This window comes from Erpetoichthys calabaricus, chromosome 5 (assembly GCF_900747795.2).
Source record: "Erpetoichthys calabaricus chromosome 5, fErpCal1.3, whole genome shotgun sequence".
In the NCBI taxonomy this organism is placed as follows: Eukaryota; Metazoa; Chordata; class Cladistia; order Polypteriformes; family Polypteridae; genus Erpetoichthys; species Erpetoichthys calabaricus.
This window is the reverse complement of record NC_041398.2, coordinates 145,715,486-145,728,493: the sequence shown is the minus strand read 5'-3', so window position 1 is coordinate 145,728,493 and position 13,008 is coordinate 145,715,486. Positions and strand designations below refer to the sequence as shown.

Here is a 13,008-nt window from a genome sequence, read left to right as displayed (position 1 = left end):
ATACCTTTCCCATAGGGAGGCCCAAACCGTCACAGCGTCCCAGAGAAAGAGGAGAAATCGAGGGAAGAGAGCTGGTTCCTCCGATAAGAGAGGACGTGAGGTGGGCTGCTTATGTCCAGAGAAGGGCCGCCCACTGCGGAGGCAGAGGAAAACCCCAAAGCCGGCTGAGGTGACAGGGGCGCGTGCGGTTCCGTCAGATGTCCCAACACGGGGGGCATGGAGGTCTCAAAAGGGGGGCCAAAGTGGCAAGCGCCAGGGTGCCGGTCAGAGGGGCGAGCGTTGCCTGTATATGAGACAAAGAGACGCCGAGTGGCGGTGTCAGGGCAACGTCTCCGCCCCTTGTTCCAACTTATGTTTTGCAAGACTTGGCCCTGGAGTGGAGTGTGTTGGCTTTCCACCATGGGAGACTTGCCCTTGCAGGACGGGCCACTGGCCCCTATGGGTCTCAGCTTGCAGTGAGGCACTGTGGCAAGCGGCTAGGGGTGGTACTCAGCCGGGACACCAAAAAGGACCAGAGTTGGGCTTACACCACCTTCAGACCAAGAGGGGGCAACCGCCCTGGTGGTGTTGGGGACCACGGGAACAGAGCTTAGAAACTCAACCCTATAGGGGCCCGTGGTCACTGCCAGGGGGCGCCCCGATGCCTATGGAGCCCTGGCCCTCAGCACTTCCGCCACACCCAGAAGTGCTGGGGGGAAGAAGACCAGGGACACCCGGAGTGCTTCCAGGTGCGCAGCCGGTACTTCTGCCACACCAGGAAGGGTTGGCGGAAGCTTATCGGGAGGCACCTGGAGCACGTCCGGGTGATTATAAAAGGGGCCGCCTCCCTCCATTCGATGGCTGTAGTCGGGAGTGTAGAAGGACAGAGCTCGGAGGAGAGGAGTGGAGGCGGTGAAGAAGGCATTGTGCTTGAGAGGCCGGGACTTTGGAGTGATTGGTGCTGCGGCACTGGGTTGTGTGTTCCACTTGTAAATATTAGTTGTAAATAAATGTGTTGTGGTGCTTTAAACGATGTCTGCCTGTCTGTGTCCAGGCTGTTCCCCACAAGATGTATCGCTGTTGGTGTAAAGGAGCCCCAGTAGCATTTCTTGACAAACTTCTGCTGAATAATTTGTTGGCTGAAAGTCCTCTGTGTTAGTGTGTCAGGGAAAGGATGTGCAGTATTGTTCATAATGCCACTCAGATTTGTTTTAATTCTCTCCTTTGCTACTAACTCCAGGGTGTCCTATAATATAATTACCTAATACCTTACTGTTTATTGCTTGCTGGAGACATTGGAATTGCTCAAAAAAAATTGTATTGGAATTTGTCATTGTGTGGATATTTCATCAAACGCTGCATACATTAAACAGCATTTTATCTTTTAAGATTTGAAGAAAAGACATTACAAAAGATTAGCAATCAAGCAATCAATGTAAGCAAAATTAGGAAAAGTTAGTTTAGTTTCTGTTTGTCTTGGAATTTTCTTCTGTGTTTAAAGATTTTGGTGAACAATTTAACAAATCCTTGTGTAACAACCTCAGCTAATGTCAATAAAGTTACTTTTGTTTTGTTCCCTTGTTTTCAGCCACTCGGTAAGCAAACTGACTGTTCAACAAGGCACACAATATGTGAATTAATAAAGCAATGTGTCTTTCAGTTACAATGCAAAACTCTCTAATGATTTAATTTTAATACACAATAGCAAGTTCATTCTTTTCAGTAACAACACTGCACTTATTCTCATAAAACCACTTTTGTGTGATAGTCAAAAATTAAAGCTTTAGGATTTTCAGTAGCTAAGTAATTTGCCACCTACAACCACTCCATTTTCATACAATAGAATGTAGTACTATGGTGCTGTATCGTGTTAGCCATTATGAATGTAGAGAAAAGCCAAATAAAATGACACCTTTTATTGGCTAACTAAAAAGATTACAATATGCAAGCTTTCGAGGCAACTCAGGCCCCTTCTTCAGGCAAGATGTAATCTTGTAAAAGGTGTCATACAATAGAATGTTATCCAAAACATGGAAAGTTGAGGTCTAAAATATTCAAGTTTATTGTTTTCTATAATGTTTCAAATGTATTAATATCTCATTTTGTTTCATTCACATGATACATATAAATAAAGCATGTCTTAAAACTGTGAAACAGATTTTTATTAACTGATCTTGCAGCAAGAACATATTCTTGGATTCAGCAATACAAACCACCACAGGTGTCTTGCTATGCAATATCATAGTGATATTGCCAGAAATGATGGAGGGTATGGGATATAAATTCTTCCTTTAGCACATTTCAGTTGTGTGTAATGCTGTTAAGGCCAGCAGTTCCATAGCATAGCATTCATTTACATAGTCTTACAAGCTGAAGGCAGTCATGGCATGCACCTGTGACCAGCAGTTTTGTTGGGTGACATCCCTACCGATTCTGTTATAGCAGACTGCAAATCTGTTCATTAATAGTCATGAGCGTGTGCACCTGTGCATGTGAGATTTGACAACCAATGTGTGCTCATTCGGAAGAGCGATGCAAACAATACAACTGCAAAAAAAAAAGTAGGTGTTTCAAACTGTGCAAACAGAAGAGCCATTTATCTGTTAAGGGTCTTGTGTTCATCTTATCACAACATATTGTAAAAAGCAAAAAGATGGGCTAAGATTGTGGCTGAGCCCATCATACATGGTAAACATTTGTACAGCCACCAGTGATGCCAGTCTGCACATTACTTGACTGTCAAAATGCTGTAATTTTTTTTTTCCAAAGAGGTTCCTACTTGTGTTATCTAACATCCTCAAGGCAACAAGATCCGGCAACTGCAGTAAGAACAACATGCTCTCTGACTGGACATCGGTCTTACACTGACATGTATTTGAAAGGAGAAAATGTATAATGCAAAGAGGGGAATAAATAAAATGAATTTCTTAAATTTTAGAGAAAACATTGTAGTTTAAAGAACCATCATTCATTACGATGAAAGATTTTACAACATGAAAAGTACCTGCAAATTAGAAGAAAGTAGTCTCTCGTCATGTCCACTCCTTTTATAGAGGCCACTGGCTCATGAGCTGTCAGTTTTGTAATAATATCACCCTTCTTGGCACTTAACACCATGGCTTCTTTTCCACTTCTATATGATGTCAAATAATAGAAGAAAAGAAAAAGCAGGTTAATGGTTTAAGAAACACTTTGCTTTCACCTGATTTAGGCCATGTCTTAGCCAGGTTTCCTCTCTTGCCTGCAGTTGAGATTCTTGTTTTATTTGAATGTGTCTGAACCTTTCTTCACCAGCACTCCCTGTCTTGAACATGTTATTATAAAGCCTGCTTCTTAGACTCTCATAATTTTTGAGGAAACTTTTTTGCCTCCTGTTCACTTTTATACTTCTTGTCATTGAAGGCAACTGTCTCAGTGTGCCTCCTAGGCCATTTCTCCATCTCGTGTGTCTAACACTCGCACTTTCTCTTTAGATTGCGTAACCAAAGCCAAACTGACCAATCATATTGATCTAAGGGACTGGATACACACAAACATTAATGTTTTATTATATTGTAGATACCTAATTTATGAAAGAAATTTGTAGCTTCAACAGAATGTACCTTTTTCACATGTTGATTGAGGGACTTTTTTACATAACTGTATGCTGGTCCTATAAATATAAGTGAATCTTGCCATGGGCCAGCTTGCAACAAGCACACAGTACTGAATTTAGCAATTTCTTCTATGATAAAATCAGTTTCAACCAGCTGTCTAAACTTGTAGATTTTCCTAAAGCATGACTGATTTCTCGACTAAAAATAATATGACTTCAGTTACAGAGTGTATTATGTAAGATTATAAACTTGATATAATAGCTATATATATTATATGCACAGATATTTTCACAGTAGTATACCATGTACAGAAGCTGTAGCAACAACCAAATATAACTCTCATGTCTGCTCACCTCTGTCTGCTTTACCCCCAAAAAAACACAAACTGTATACATACCAAAACATGGAGGTTACAAAAAGACACTCCATACTGTAATATAGAAATTCTTCACACCAATGTCACTTTTCTACTCGCACCGGGAACCAGAAAGAATTAGGTTAACTATAGTTCATGTGTGCTTTTATTATATTTTTGTCAAAGATTTTCAAATATTATATGACATGATAAGAAAAATGATTTGCATTAAATTGAATTTACAGCAAAACTCAGCGATTCTCATTATAAAAAAAAATTACAAAATAAATTGAGTTTCACTTCCATACTGTCTGAGAGAGTTTAAAGCATTATTTATGCATGTGTCTGCTTGTCATATAGTATTTAAATAAAATCTCTACTGGAAAATAAAAAATCATGCATATCCTTAACTAGGATAAGGTGGTTTCTAGGTACTAGCAGGGACAAGAAGGGTATTGGCAGCAGTGGTTGTCTTTGTACTACGTTTTCCTGTGGAGACAACACATTAATGTCCACAAGGGTGTGTCTTCATTTAGAAAATATGCACCATGTCACTTTTTATTTTATGTTTTTAAATGTGCTACACTTTTCCACCTTGATATGAATGAGAGCTATAAAACAATTGGGTTCATTTAGTGTCATCTTGAGAAACCTGTACCCAAAGCATCACTGATCTCTCCAATGTGTTTAAATGCTTATTTTAGTAATTTGGTTTTCTTTCATTTTGTTCAACACTTGTTTTTTTATGCAAAATAAAGTAACAGACATACAGAACCACAGATGTAAAGGTAGTTCTCATCATTGGTGTTATATGTTGTGACAAGAACGACACTTAGACATAATAAAGGTTTGGGGCAGCCACCTGTATAATGTCCTTTGGCTGCAAAAAGGTATTTTAAAGGTTAGAGTTGTTCACTCTACTGAGTCCAAAAGAGAACTGTTGAAGAAATACAAAAAGTTGGCTTTAAAGGCCAGTGTAAGAAGTGACGTCACAATTATAGTATCTGTCTCATACATTTTGTGTAATTAATGTACAAGTAGTGCTCCTTGTAATGAAAGAACACTTAGAGCCAGCCTGTTGAGCTCATTTTGGTTCCTGTTAGCCCTGGAGTTAGTGGAAATGAAGCCACAGATAGCACATCAGGCTATCTGTACAGCATAATCTACCAAATAGCATTAGGGAATCAAACATATTTTTGTGTATATTTATTACATCCATCCATCCATTTTCCAACCCGTTGAATCTGAACACAGGGTCACGGGGGTTTGCTGGAGCCAGGGCCGCTGCTGGCCAAATGGGTGCCCTAAGCAGAAATTTACTTTTGTGCCCCCTCCCCCAAATATTAGTTAGGCAGCCGTAACAGAGGTGAGGGCGCGCGCGTCATCACGTGTGCTTAGCCTACTCTGCGTTCACCGTAAAATGCAATATATACGTCTATATTTTTGTTTATTTGTATATGTATATTATTAATATTAATTTATTATTATAATATATAAAAACGATTTTTTTGAGCAGCTGGGATGGTGCCCCCCTGGGAGTTGGTGCCCTACGCAGACTGCGTACTCTGCGTATAGAGAGCGGCGGTACTGGCTTGAGCCAATCCCAGCCAACACAGGGCACAAGGCAGGAACCAATCCTGGGCAGGGTGCCAACCCACCGCAGTATTTACTACATGACATGGTTAAATTTTCCTTACATCAATGCACCTTTTAATAAGTTGGTGTACGTTTATTATATACCGCATCAGATTTAAGGAAGGTCTTTTGTCAAAGCTGAACACATCTAGCCTCAGAACAAAAGACAGAATAAGTTAATCATTAAGAGAATGTTTATCAGGTCTAAATGCTAAAATGGTATTTTTACAGGAGACCCACTTATTAAGAAAGGATCAGTTCTGGCTGCAAAAAGACTGGACTGGCCAAATGTTCCATTCCAGCTTTCCAAAGAAAACTAGAGGTGTGGGAATTCTTATACATAGAACAGTCTCATTTGTAGTATCAGATGTAGTATCTGATCCTGAAGGGAGATATGTGATTGTCATGGGTAATTTATTTAACTGTAAAGTGATTTTGATAAATGTTTATGCACCCAATATCAATGATAGGGAATTCATGCAGAATGTATTGACATCCATTCCCAATGTGAACACTCATAAAATTATAATGGCTGGGGACTTTAATTGTGTTTTAAATCCACTCTTAGATAGGTCTCCTGTCACAGGGGTGATGGCATCTAACACTGCAAAGATAACTACACAGTTTGTAACTGACAACAACCCAAATTCAAGAGCATATTCTTTCTACTCACAAGTGCATCATTGCTACTCAAAAATTGATTATTTCTTTGTAGATAACAATTTCTTGCCTACGATTAAATCTTGCAAGTATGATGCTATTGTTATTTCCAACCATGGCCCTCTGATTTTGGAGCTAAAATCATTATGCCCCACATACTCATCTTGCAGATGGTGTCTTAACCCACTTTTATTAGCAGACAAGAACTGTACAGAATTTATGTCCAAACAAATAAGTTTTTTTTCTAGAGACAAATACATCCTCAGATGTCTCTGCAGAAATTCTCTGGGAAACCCTAAAGGCCTGCTTAAGATGACAGATTATTTTGTATCTTTCCCACAGAGATAAACTGGAAACCAAGAAGGTATCAGAGCTAACCAGCTAAATTACTAGAATAGATCAAGAACATGCCAGGTGTCCAAGTGAGGCTCTTCATAGGAAAAGGCAGGCTCTGCATTCAGAACTCAACCTCTTAACAACTAAAGAAACTGAACAAGTCATTTTTAAATCAAGACGTTATTACTATGAACATGGAGAGAAAGCTAAATAGATCTTAGCTCAATGAATCCACAAGCAAGAAGTTCGCAATGCATTCCCAGCAATCACCAACACAAATGGAGACAAAATCATTGACCATAAAAAATATAATGCACACATTTAGAGACTACTACAAGTCCTTATATTCTACTGAGTTTAAAGAAGACAACACACAATCTAATGCATTTCTGGATGCATTACAGATACCACAAATAGATACTCTCAGTGCAGAGGAATTGAATAAACCTTTGGCACTATCAGAATTACTAGATGCTAAAAAGTCACTTCAGAGTGGGAAAGCAGCAGGCCCTGACGGCTACCCTGCCAAATTCCATCCATCCATCCATTTTCCAACCCGCTGAATCCGAACACAGGGTCACAGGGGTCTGCTGGAGCCAATCCCAGCCAACACAGGGCACAAGGCAGGAAACAATCCTGGGCAGGGTGCCAACCCACCACAGTACCCTGCCAAATTTTATAAGAAATTCTCCACCCAGCTAGCTTCCCATTTATTAGCAACATTCACAGAAGCAAGAGACAATAAAATTCTACCTCAAACTTATCGCCAAGCATTAATCACCATCTTTCCTAAGCAAAATAAGGACTTATTACAATGTGCTTCATACAAACCAATTTCACTTCTGAATAATGATGTTAAGGTACTCTCCAAAGTCCTAGCTAGAAGAATGGAGAAAGTGCTGCTTTGCTAATATCACAAGATCAAACTGGATTTATTAAAAGCAGACACTTAGCTTCCAATCTTTGATGCCTGTTTAATGTAATATATTCACCCGCAAAGTCAAACACCCCAGAGATATTATTATCATTGAATGCAGAAAAAACATTTGATATGATTGAATGGAACTACCTTTTCACTACATTGGAGAAATTTGGGTTTGGCCCGAATATTTGTGCATGGATTAAACTACTGTATACCAATCCAGAAACTTCATTTTGTATTAACAACATTAATTCAGACTACTTTAAACTAGAACGTGGTACCAGACAAGGATGCCCCTTGTCACCACTGCTTTTTGCAATCGCCATTGAGCCACTGGCAGTTCACTGTCAAAGTGCTTATGAGATAAAGGGGATTATCAGAGAAGGACTTGAACAGAAAATTTCTCTATATGCTGATGATATGGTACTGTATGTATCAGATCCATAAAATACTGTGCCTGCAGTCCTAACAGCCCTAACAGAATTTTAAAAGATTTCTGGCCTCAGAATTAATTTGAATAAAAGTGTGCTCTTTCCAGTGAATTCTCAAGCACACAATATTAGATTGGACACCTTCCCTTTTATCATTGCAGATCAGTTTAAATACCTTGGGGTAAATATCACAAGTAAACATAAAGCTCTTTATCAACAAAATTTCGCCATCTGTATGGAAAAAATTAAACAGGACTTGAATAGATGGTCAACCCTTCATCTCACTTTAGCTGGAAGAATTAACATTGTTAAGATGAATATTCTTCCTACGCTTCTCTTTTTATTTCAAAACATTCCAATATACATCAATAAATCGTTTTTTAAAAAATTAGATTCAACCATAACCTCATTTATTTAGAATTCAAAACATCCACGTATCCAAAGAGCGACCCTACAAAGACCTAAGACAGAAGGTGGCATGGCTCTACCTAACTTTCAATTTTATTACTGGGCAGCAAACATACAAACCATAAAAACCTGGACATGGACACAAACAGATGAACATACACAGGCTTGGTCCGCAATAGAAATAAAATCCTGCAGTACTTCTTTAAATTCCTTGCTTTGTGCCCCAATAAATGCAAGTTATCGCAAATATACTAACAACCCAATTGTGCTTCACTCAATCAGAATATGGAACCAATGTAGGAAGTAATTTAAGAAAGAGGAGCTTTTATGTGTGGCACCTCTGCACGATAACCACCTTTTTCCACCCTTGCAAACATATGCAGTTTTTAATATCTGGAAAACATTTGGGATTAAATCACTTAGATATCTGTACATAGACAAAGTCTTTGCATCCTATGAACAATTACATTCCAAATTTAACTTTCCAGCAACCCATTTCTTTCACTATCTTCAAATCAGAAACTTTGTTAAACAGAATCTGCCCAAATTTCCTCACCTCCCACCTCCCTCTATGCTGGAAAAAATATTGATCCGTCTCGAGGACACAGACAGCATTTCAGCAATATATAAAACCATTTTACAGTCCCTCCCTTTCAAAGATCCAAAAGGACAATGGGAAAAGGATCTCTCACTCAATATCTCAGAAAAGGAGTGGAAGGTAGCAATGCAGAGAATTCACTTGAGCTCCATATGTGCAAAACATAAAACTCAAAATTATATATCAAGCACATCTGTCTTGTTTAAAATTGTCCAAAATGTTTCCAGGGCAAGATCCAACCTGTGAACGCTGCAATCAAGTTTCAGCCGCACTGGGTCACATGTTTTGGGCCTGCACCAAATTAACATCATTCTGGACCAAACTTTTTAAATGCCTTTCAGACAGCCTTGGTGTCACAATCCCTCCTAATCCATTAACAACTGTGTTTGGTGTACTTCCAGATGGGCTTAAAGTGGACAAGGGCAAACAAACTGTAATTGCCTTTACTACACTATTGGCACGTAGATTTATCTTTCTCAACTGGAAGAATCCTAACTCTCCTCTTTTAGGTCACTGGGTAACTGATGTTTTATACTATTTGAAATTGGAAAAATTCAAATTCTCACTTAGAGGATCTGTGCAGAACTTTTTCAAAACCTGGCATGGTTTTGATCATTAACGTTTTAGAATAAGCTTTTAAAGCACTGAGGAAGCAGATTATCTCCCCATTTCTTTTTCGTCTCTATTTATCTTTATTCACTTATTAATTAATCCATTTACTTATTTTTACTAGCTTTAAGTTTTACTCTGCTGGCCATGCTCTCTTTCTCAGGGGTGGGGGTTGATTAATTTTCAATCCTATTTTTGTAAAAATTTATCTATTTGTATGGAATGTTGTGTGATTTCAATAAAATCACAAAAAAAAAAGAGTGTGTTTAATTTTCAAAAGGACTCTTGACAGTAGTTTATTTAAATTCAAGGCAAGCCGTGGATGCATTCTGCAAATATCTGAACAAAAGTGCATATCACACCACCCATATAATTATCAGTCACCCAACAGAGAATTGTGTACATTAAAGGCCTTAATTACATTTATAAGAAGTACAGAAGATGTGCTGTTTAAACTGAGCCTTGATCTGTACAATAATAAACAAGAATAGATGGAAAAAAAATATGTACAAATGCAATATATTCTTCTTGTTGCCAAATGCAAATACAGCTAGCCTTTCAGGCTTAGTGGGGCTGCTTAGATGCTGTCACTTTTTTATTTATTTATCTTTGAAGTGCACCTGATTTATTTAATCAGAGCCTGAGATGAAAGGCCAAGATTATCAGTGGGATGTATCTTCACTAGTCTTTGTGAGTGCTAATCCGCTGAATATACAAATGTACTGTATGTTGTCTGTATTTAGAGCCTACAAGCAACAGATACTCGTTGCTAATTTACAGCAAACTGCCAAAAGACATCAGAAGCAGTAAGGCTCCAGCCACTCCTTTACTATTACACTCATATTTATATTGAGGTTAGATAGATGAGGTTAAGTTCCTAGGAATACATATCTCCAACAAATTGAGCTGATCCATAAGCACAATGGCCTTTGTTAGAAGAGCTCAGCAGTACCTTTATTCTGTAAGGTTGCTGAAAAACCTTACTATTGCTATTATTTATCTATTATTTAATCACTTATCTATTAGTGTAGTGAAATATAGTTTAGTAGAGTATTTTGTTTTGTTTAACTTATCTTGCACTGGTTCTGTGTTGTGTTATGTTTTCTATGTTTTATTTGTGTATATGCTGCACAGTGGTCCTGGGGTACATTATTTTATGCCACTATATACTGTAACATTGAGTATGGATGGTATGATAATAAAGCCACTTGACTTGACTTGACGTGAATTTAAGGTCTCATCGAGTGCAATCTGTATGGTCTGGAAACACCAACCTGGGTGAAAGGAAAGCTCTGCAAATGGAGATAAAAAATGCAGAGGGGATTACTGGTTTTCAAATTCTCTCCATGATGTAGGAACAAAGAAGCACTGATCTTTATCATGCAGGATACTCTCTATTCATGTTGTAGTACTCTAGGTGTAATCTCAGACTCCAAAGGACAGATAATTCTGTTGTACAGTTTTATAACAGCTTCTTTCAGGCAGCAATGTGAATGGTTGCAAAAGACATTCAGGCTTTCAAGAAGTATGTTTGTGTAGCTGCTTGATTGGCTCCTCCCTACCCCATTTCTCTTTTCTCTTTGATATTAAAGCACTTTGTGATTTAAGCACCTTGTTCATTTATTAATATTAATTATTTAAGTACTTTTTTGTCATATTAAATATTTCTCTGGTTTACTGAGGGAACCACGAAAGATTTCCAGTATACTTTTACCTGTGCAAATGGCAAATAAAATCTCTTCTCATGCTGCTATTACTACTTATGATAAAGGAAGGTGAATTGTTAACAAACTTTTTGTAAATTCTGAAAGGTATAAGCAAGTGAAACAAACAAATTCACTAAGAAGCCAATAACATACCAAGTACTTATAATTCCAAAAAATAATTTCAATTTAGTACTGCTTTACAGAAATCCTTGGAATTCACAAGGTCAGAGTTATCTACAAATAATGTTAAAACAAAGAAAAAACATTTAATTAAAACAAAAGTCACAGCTCCAGTCACAGGCAATAGAATGAGAGAGTGGTACCCTAAGAATGCAAGATGGCAGACAATTCAACAAATTTCAGGTTGTTTCATTGTCTGCTTTCCTGCCTGTCCACAACAGGCAGCATATAGTTCCTGTGAAAAACAAAGAACTAGAGGGTAGCTGTACAGATCTTACATTTAATGGGTACAAAGAGCTCAGAGATTATAGAGACCCTATGATCTGTTTTATGGAGGTCTAGCCCAGTATCCCATAGCCAAAGATGGATTCCAGTGTCTCTTGAAATAATTCTCAGATTTCTCCCAGAAGTGACTTAAGTGTAAAGCATCCTCAGCCCAGAGTTACACAAAGTGAATAGTAGGGAGCAGAACTAAGCCAAATCCTTATTGACGTGGGCTATAAGAGGTTAGAGTTGAGAACTAGAAAGTGTTGAGAGATGAGAAGGGACTGCTTTAGTGTGGCACCTGAGAGGTGAGAAAAGTCTCTACCAAACTCACAGACGTTCGGGATTGTATAATGAGGCTGAAGACACTTACGGTTCTTCGTAATATGTGACTGTATGTTTTTCTTTTGAAATTGCAAAATAATTATGCCATTGGTTTCCAAAGTGATATGTATGATATATGAATTGATAATGCTTTAAATTAAAGCATTTAAAGAAAACTATGTGGCCATACATTTATTGTGATACCATATATGCATTATTATAAACAGACCCTCCACACAAAATGTGTTTCTTCATCTTTACATTATTTCAGGGCATCGAATAGCCAAAATTTTCCGCCATGTGCAATATATTCCTGCTTTTATTTGGTTATCTACCACTTGGGCCCCATGACTGCAAGTATACAAGTATACATATCTGGAAATTATTAAATAAAGGAAATGTATGAAATTAAGCAGCTGTGAAACATCATGTCCTGAGGTTTAAAAAATGAATGAATTCAGAAAAAAAATTTGGACGGCATTTTCCCTCGCCTGGACGCGGGTCACCGGGGCCCCCCTCTGGAGCCAGGCCTGGAGGTGGGGCTCGATGGCGAGCGCCTGGTGGCCGGGCTTGCACCCATGGGGCTCGACCGGGCACAGCCCAAAGAGGCAACGTGGGTTCCCCTTCCCATGGGCTCACCACCTATGGGAGGGGCCAAGGAGGTCGGGTGCAGTGTGAGTTGGGTGGTGGCCGAAGGCGGGGACCTTGGCGGTCCGATCCTCGGCTACAGAAGTTGGCTCTTGGGATGTGGAATGTCACCTCTCTGAAGGGGAAGGAGCCTGAGCTTGTGTGCGAGGTTGAGATGTTCCGGCTAGATATAGTCGGGCTCACCTCGACGCACAGCTTGGACTCTGGAACCAATCTCCTTGAGAGGGGCTGGACTCTGTACCACTCTGGAGTTGCCCCCTGTGAGAGGCGCCGAGCGGGTGTGGGGATACTTATTGCCCCCTGACTTGGAGCCTGTACATTGGGGTTTACCCCGGTAGACGAGAGGGTAGCCTCCCT

At 39.1% G+C, this 13,008-nt stretch overlaps 1 protein-coding gene across 1 annotated transcript in view; it reads right to left on the bottom strand.

The window, feature by feature from the left end:
- Window positions 1–13,008, bottom strand: part of LOC114652802 (uncharacterized) — a 104,487-nt gene that overhangs the window by 51,848 nt on the left and 39,631 nt on the right. The window contains exon 15 of the mRNA XM_028803117.2: window positions 2,984–3,112. Coding sequence (XP_028658950.2) covers window positions 2,984–3,112 — 129 coding nt within the window. The remainder of the gene's footprint in view (window positions 1–2,983; window positions 3,113–13,008) is intronic.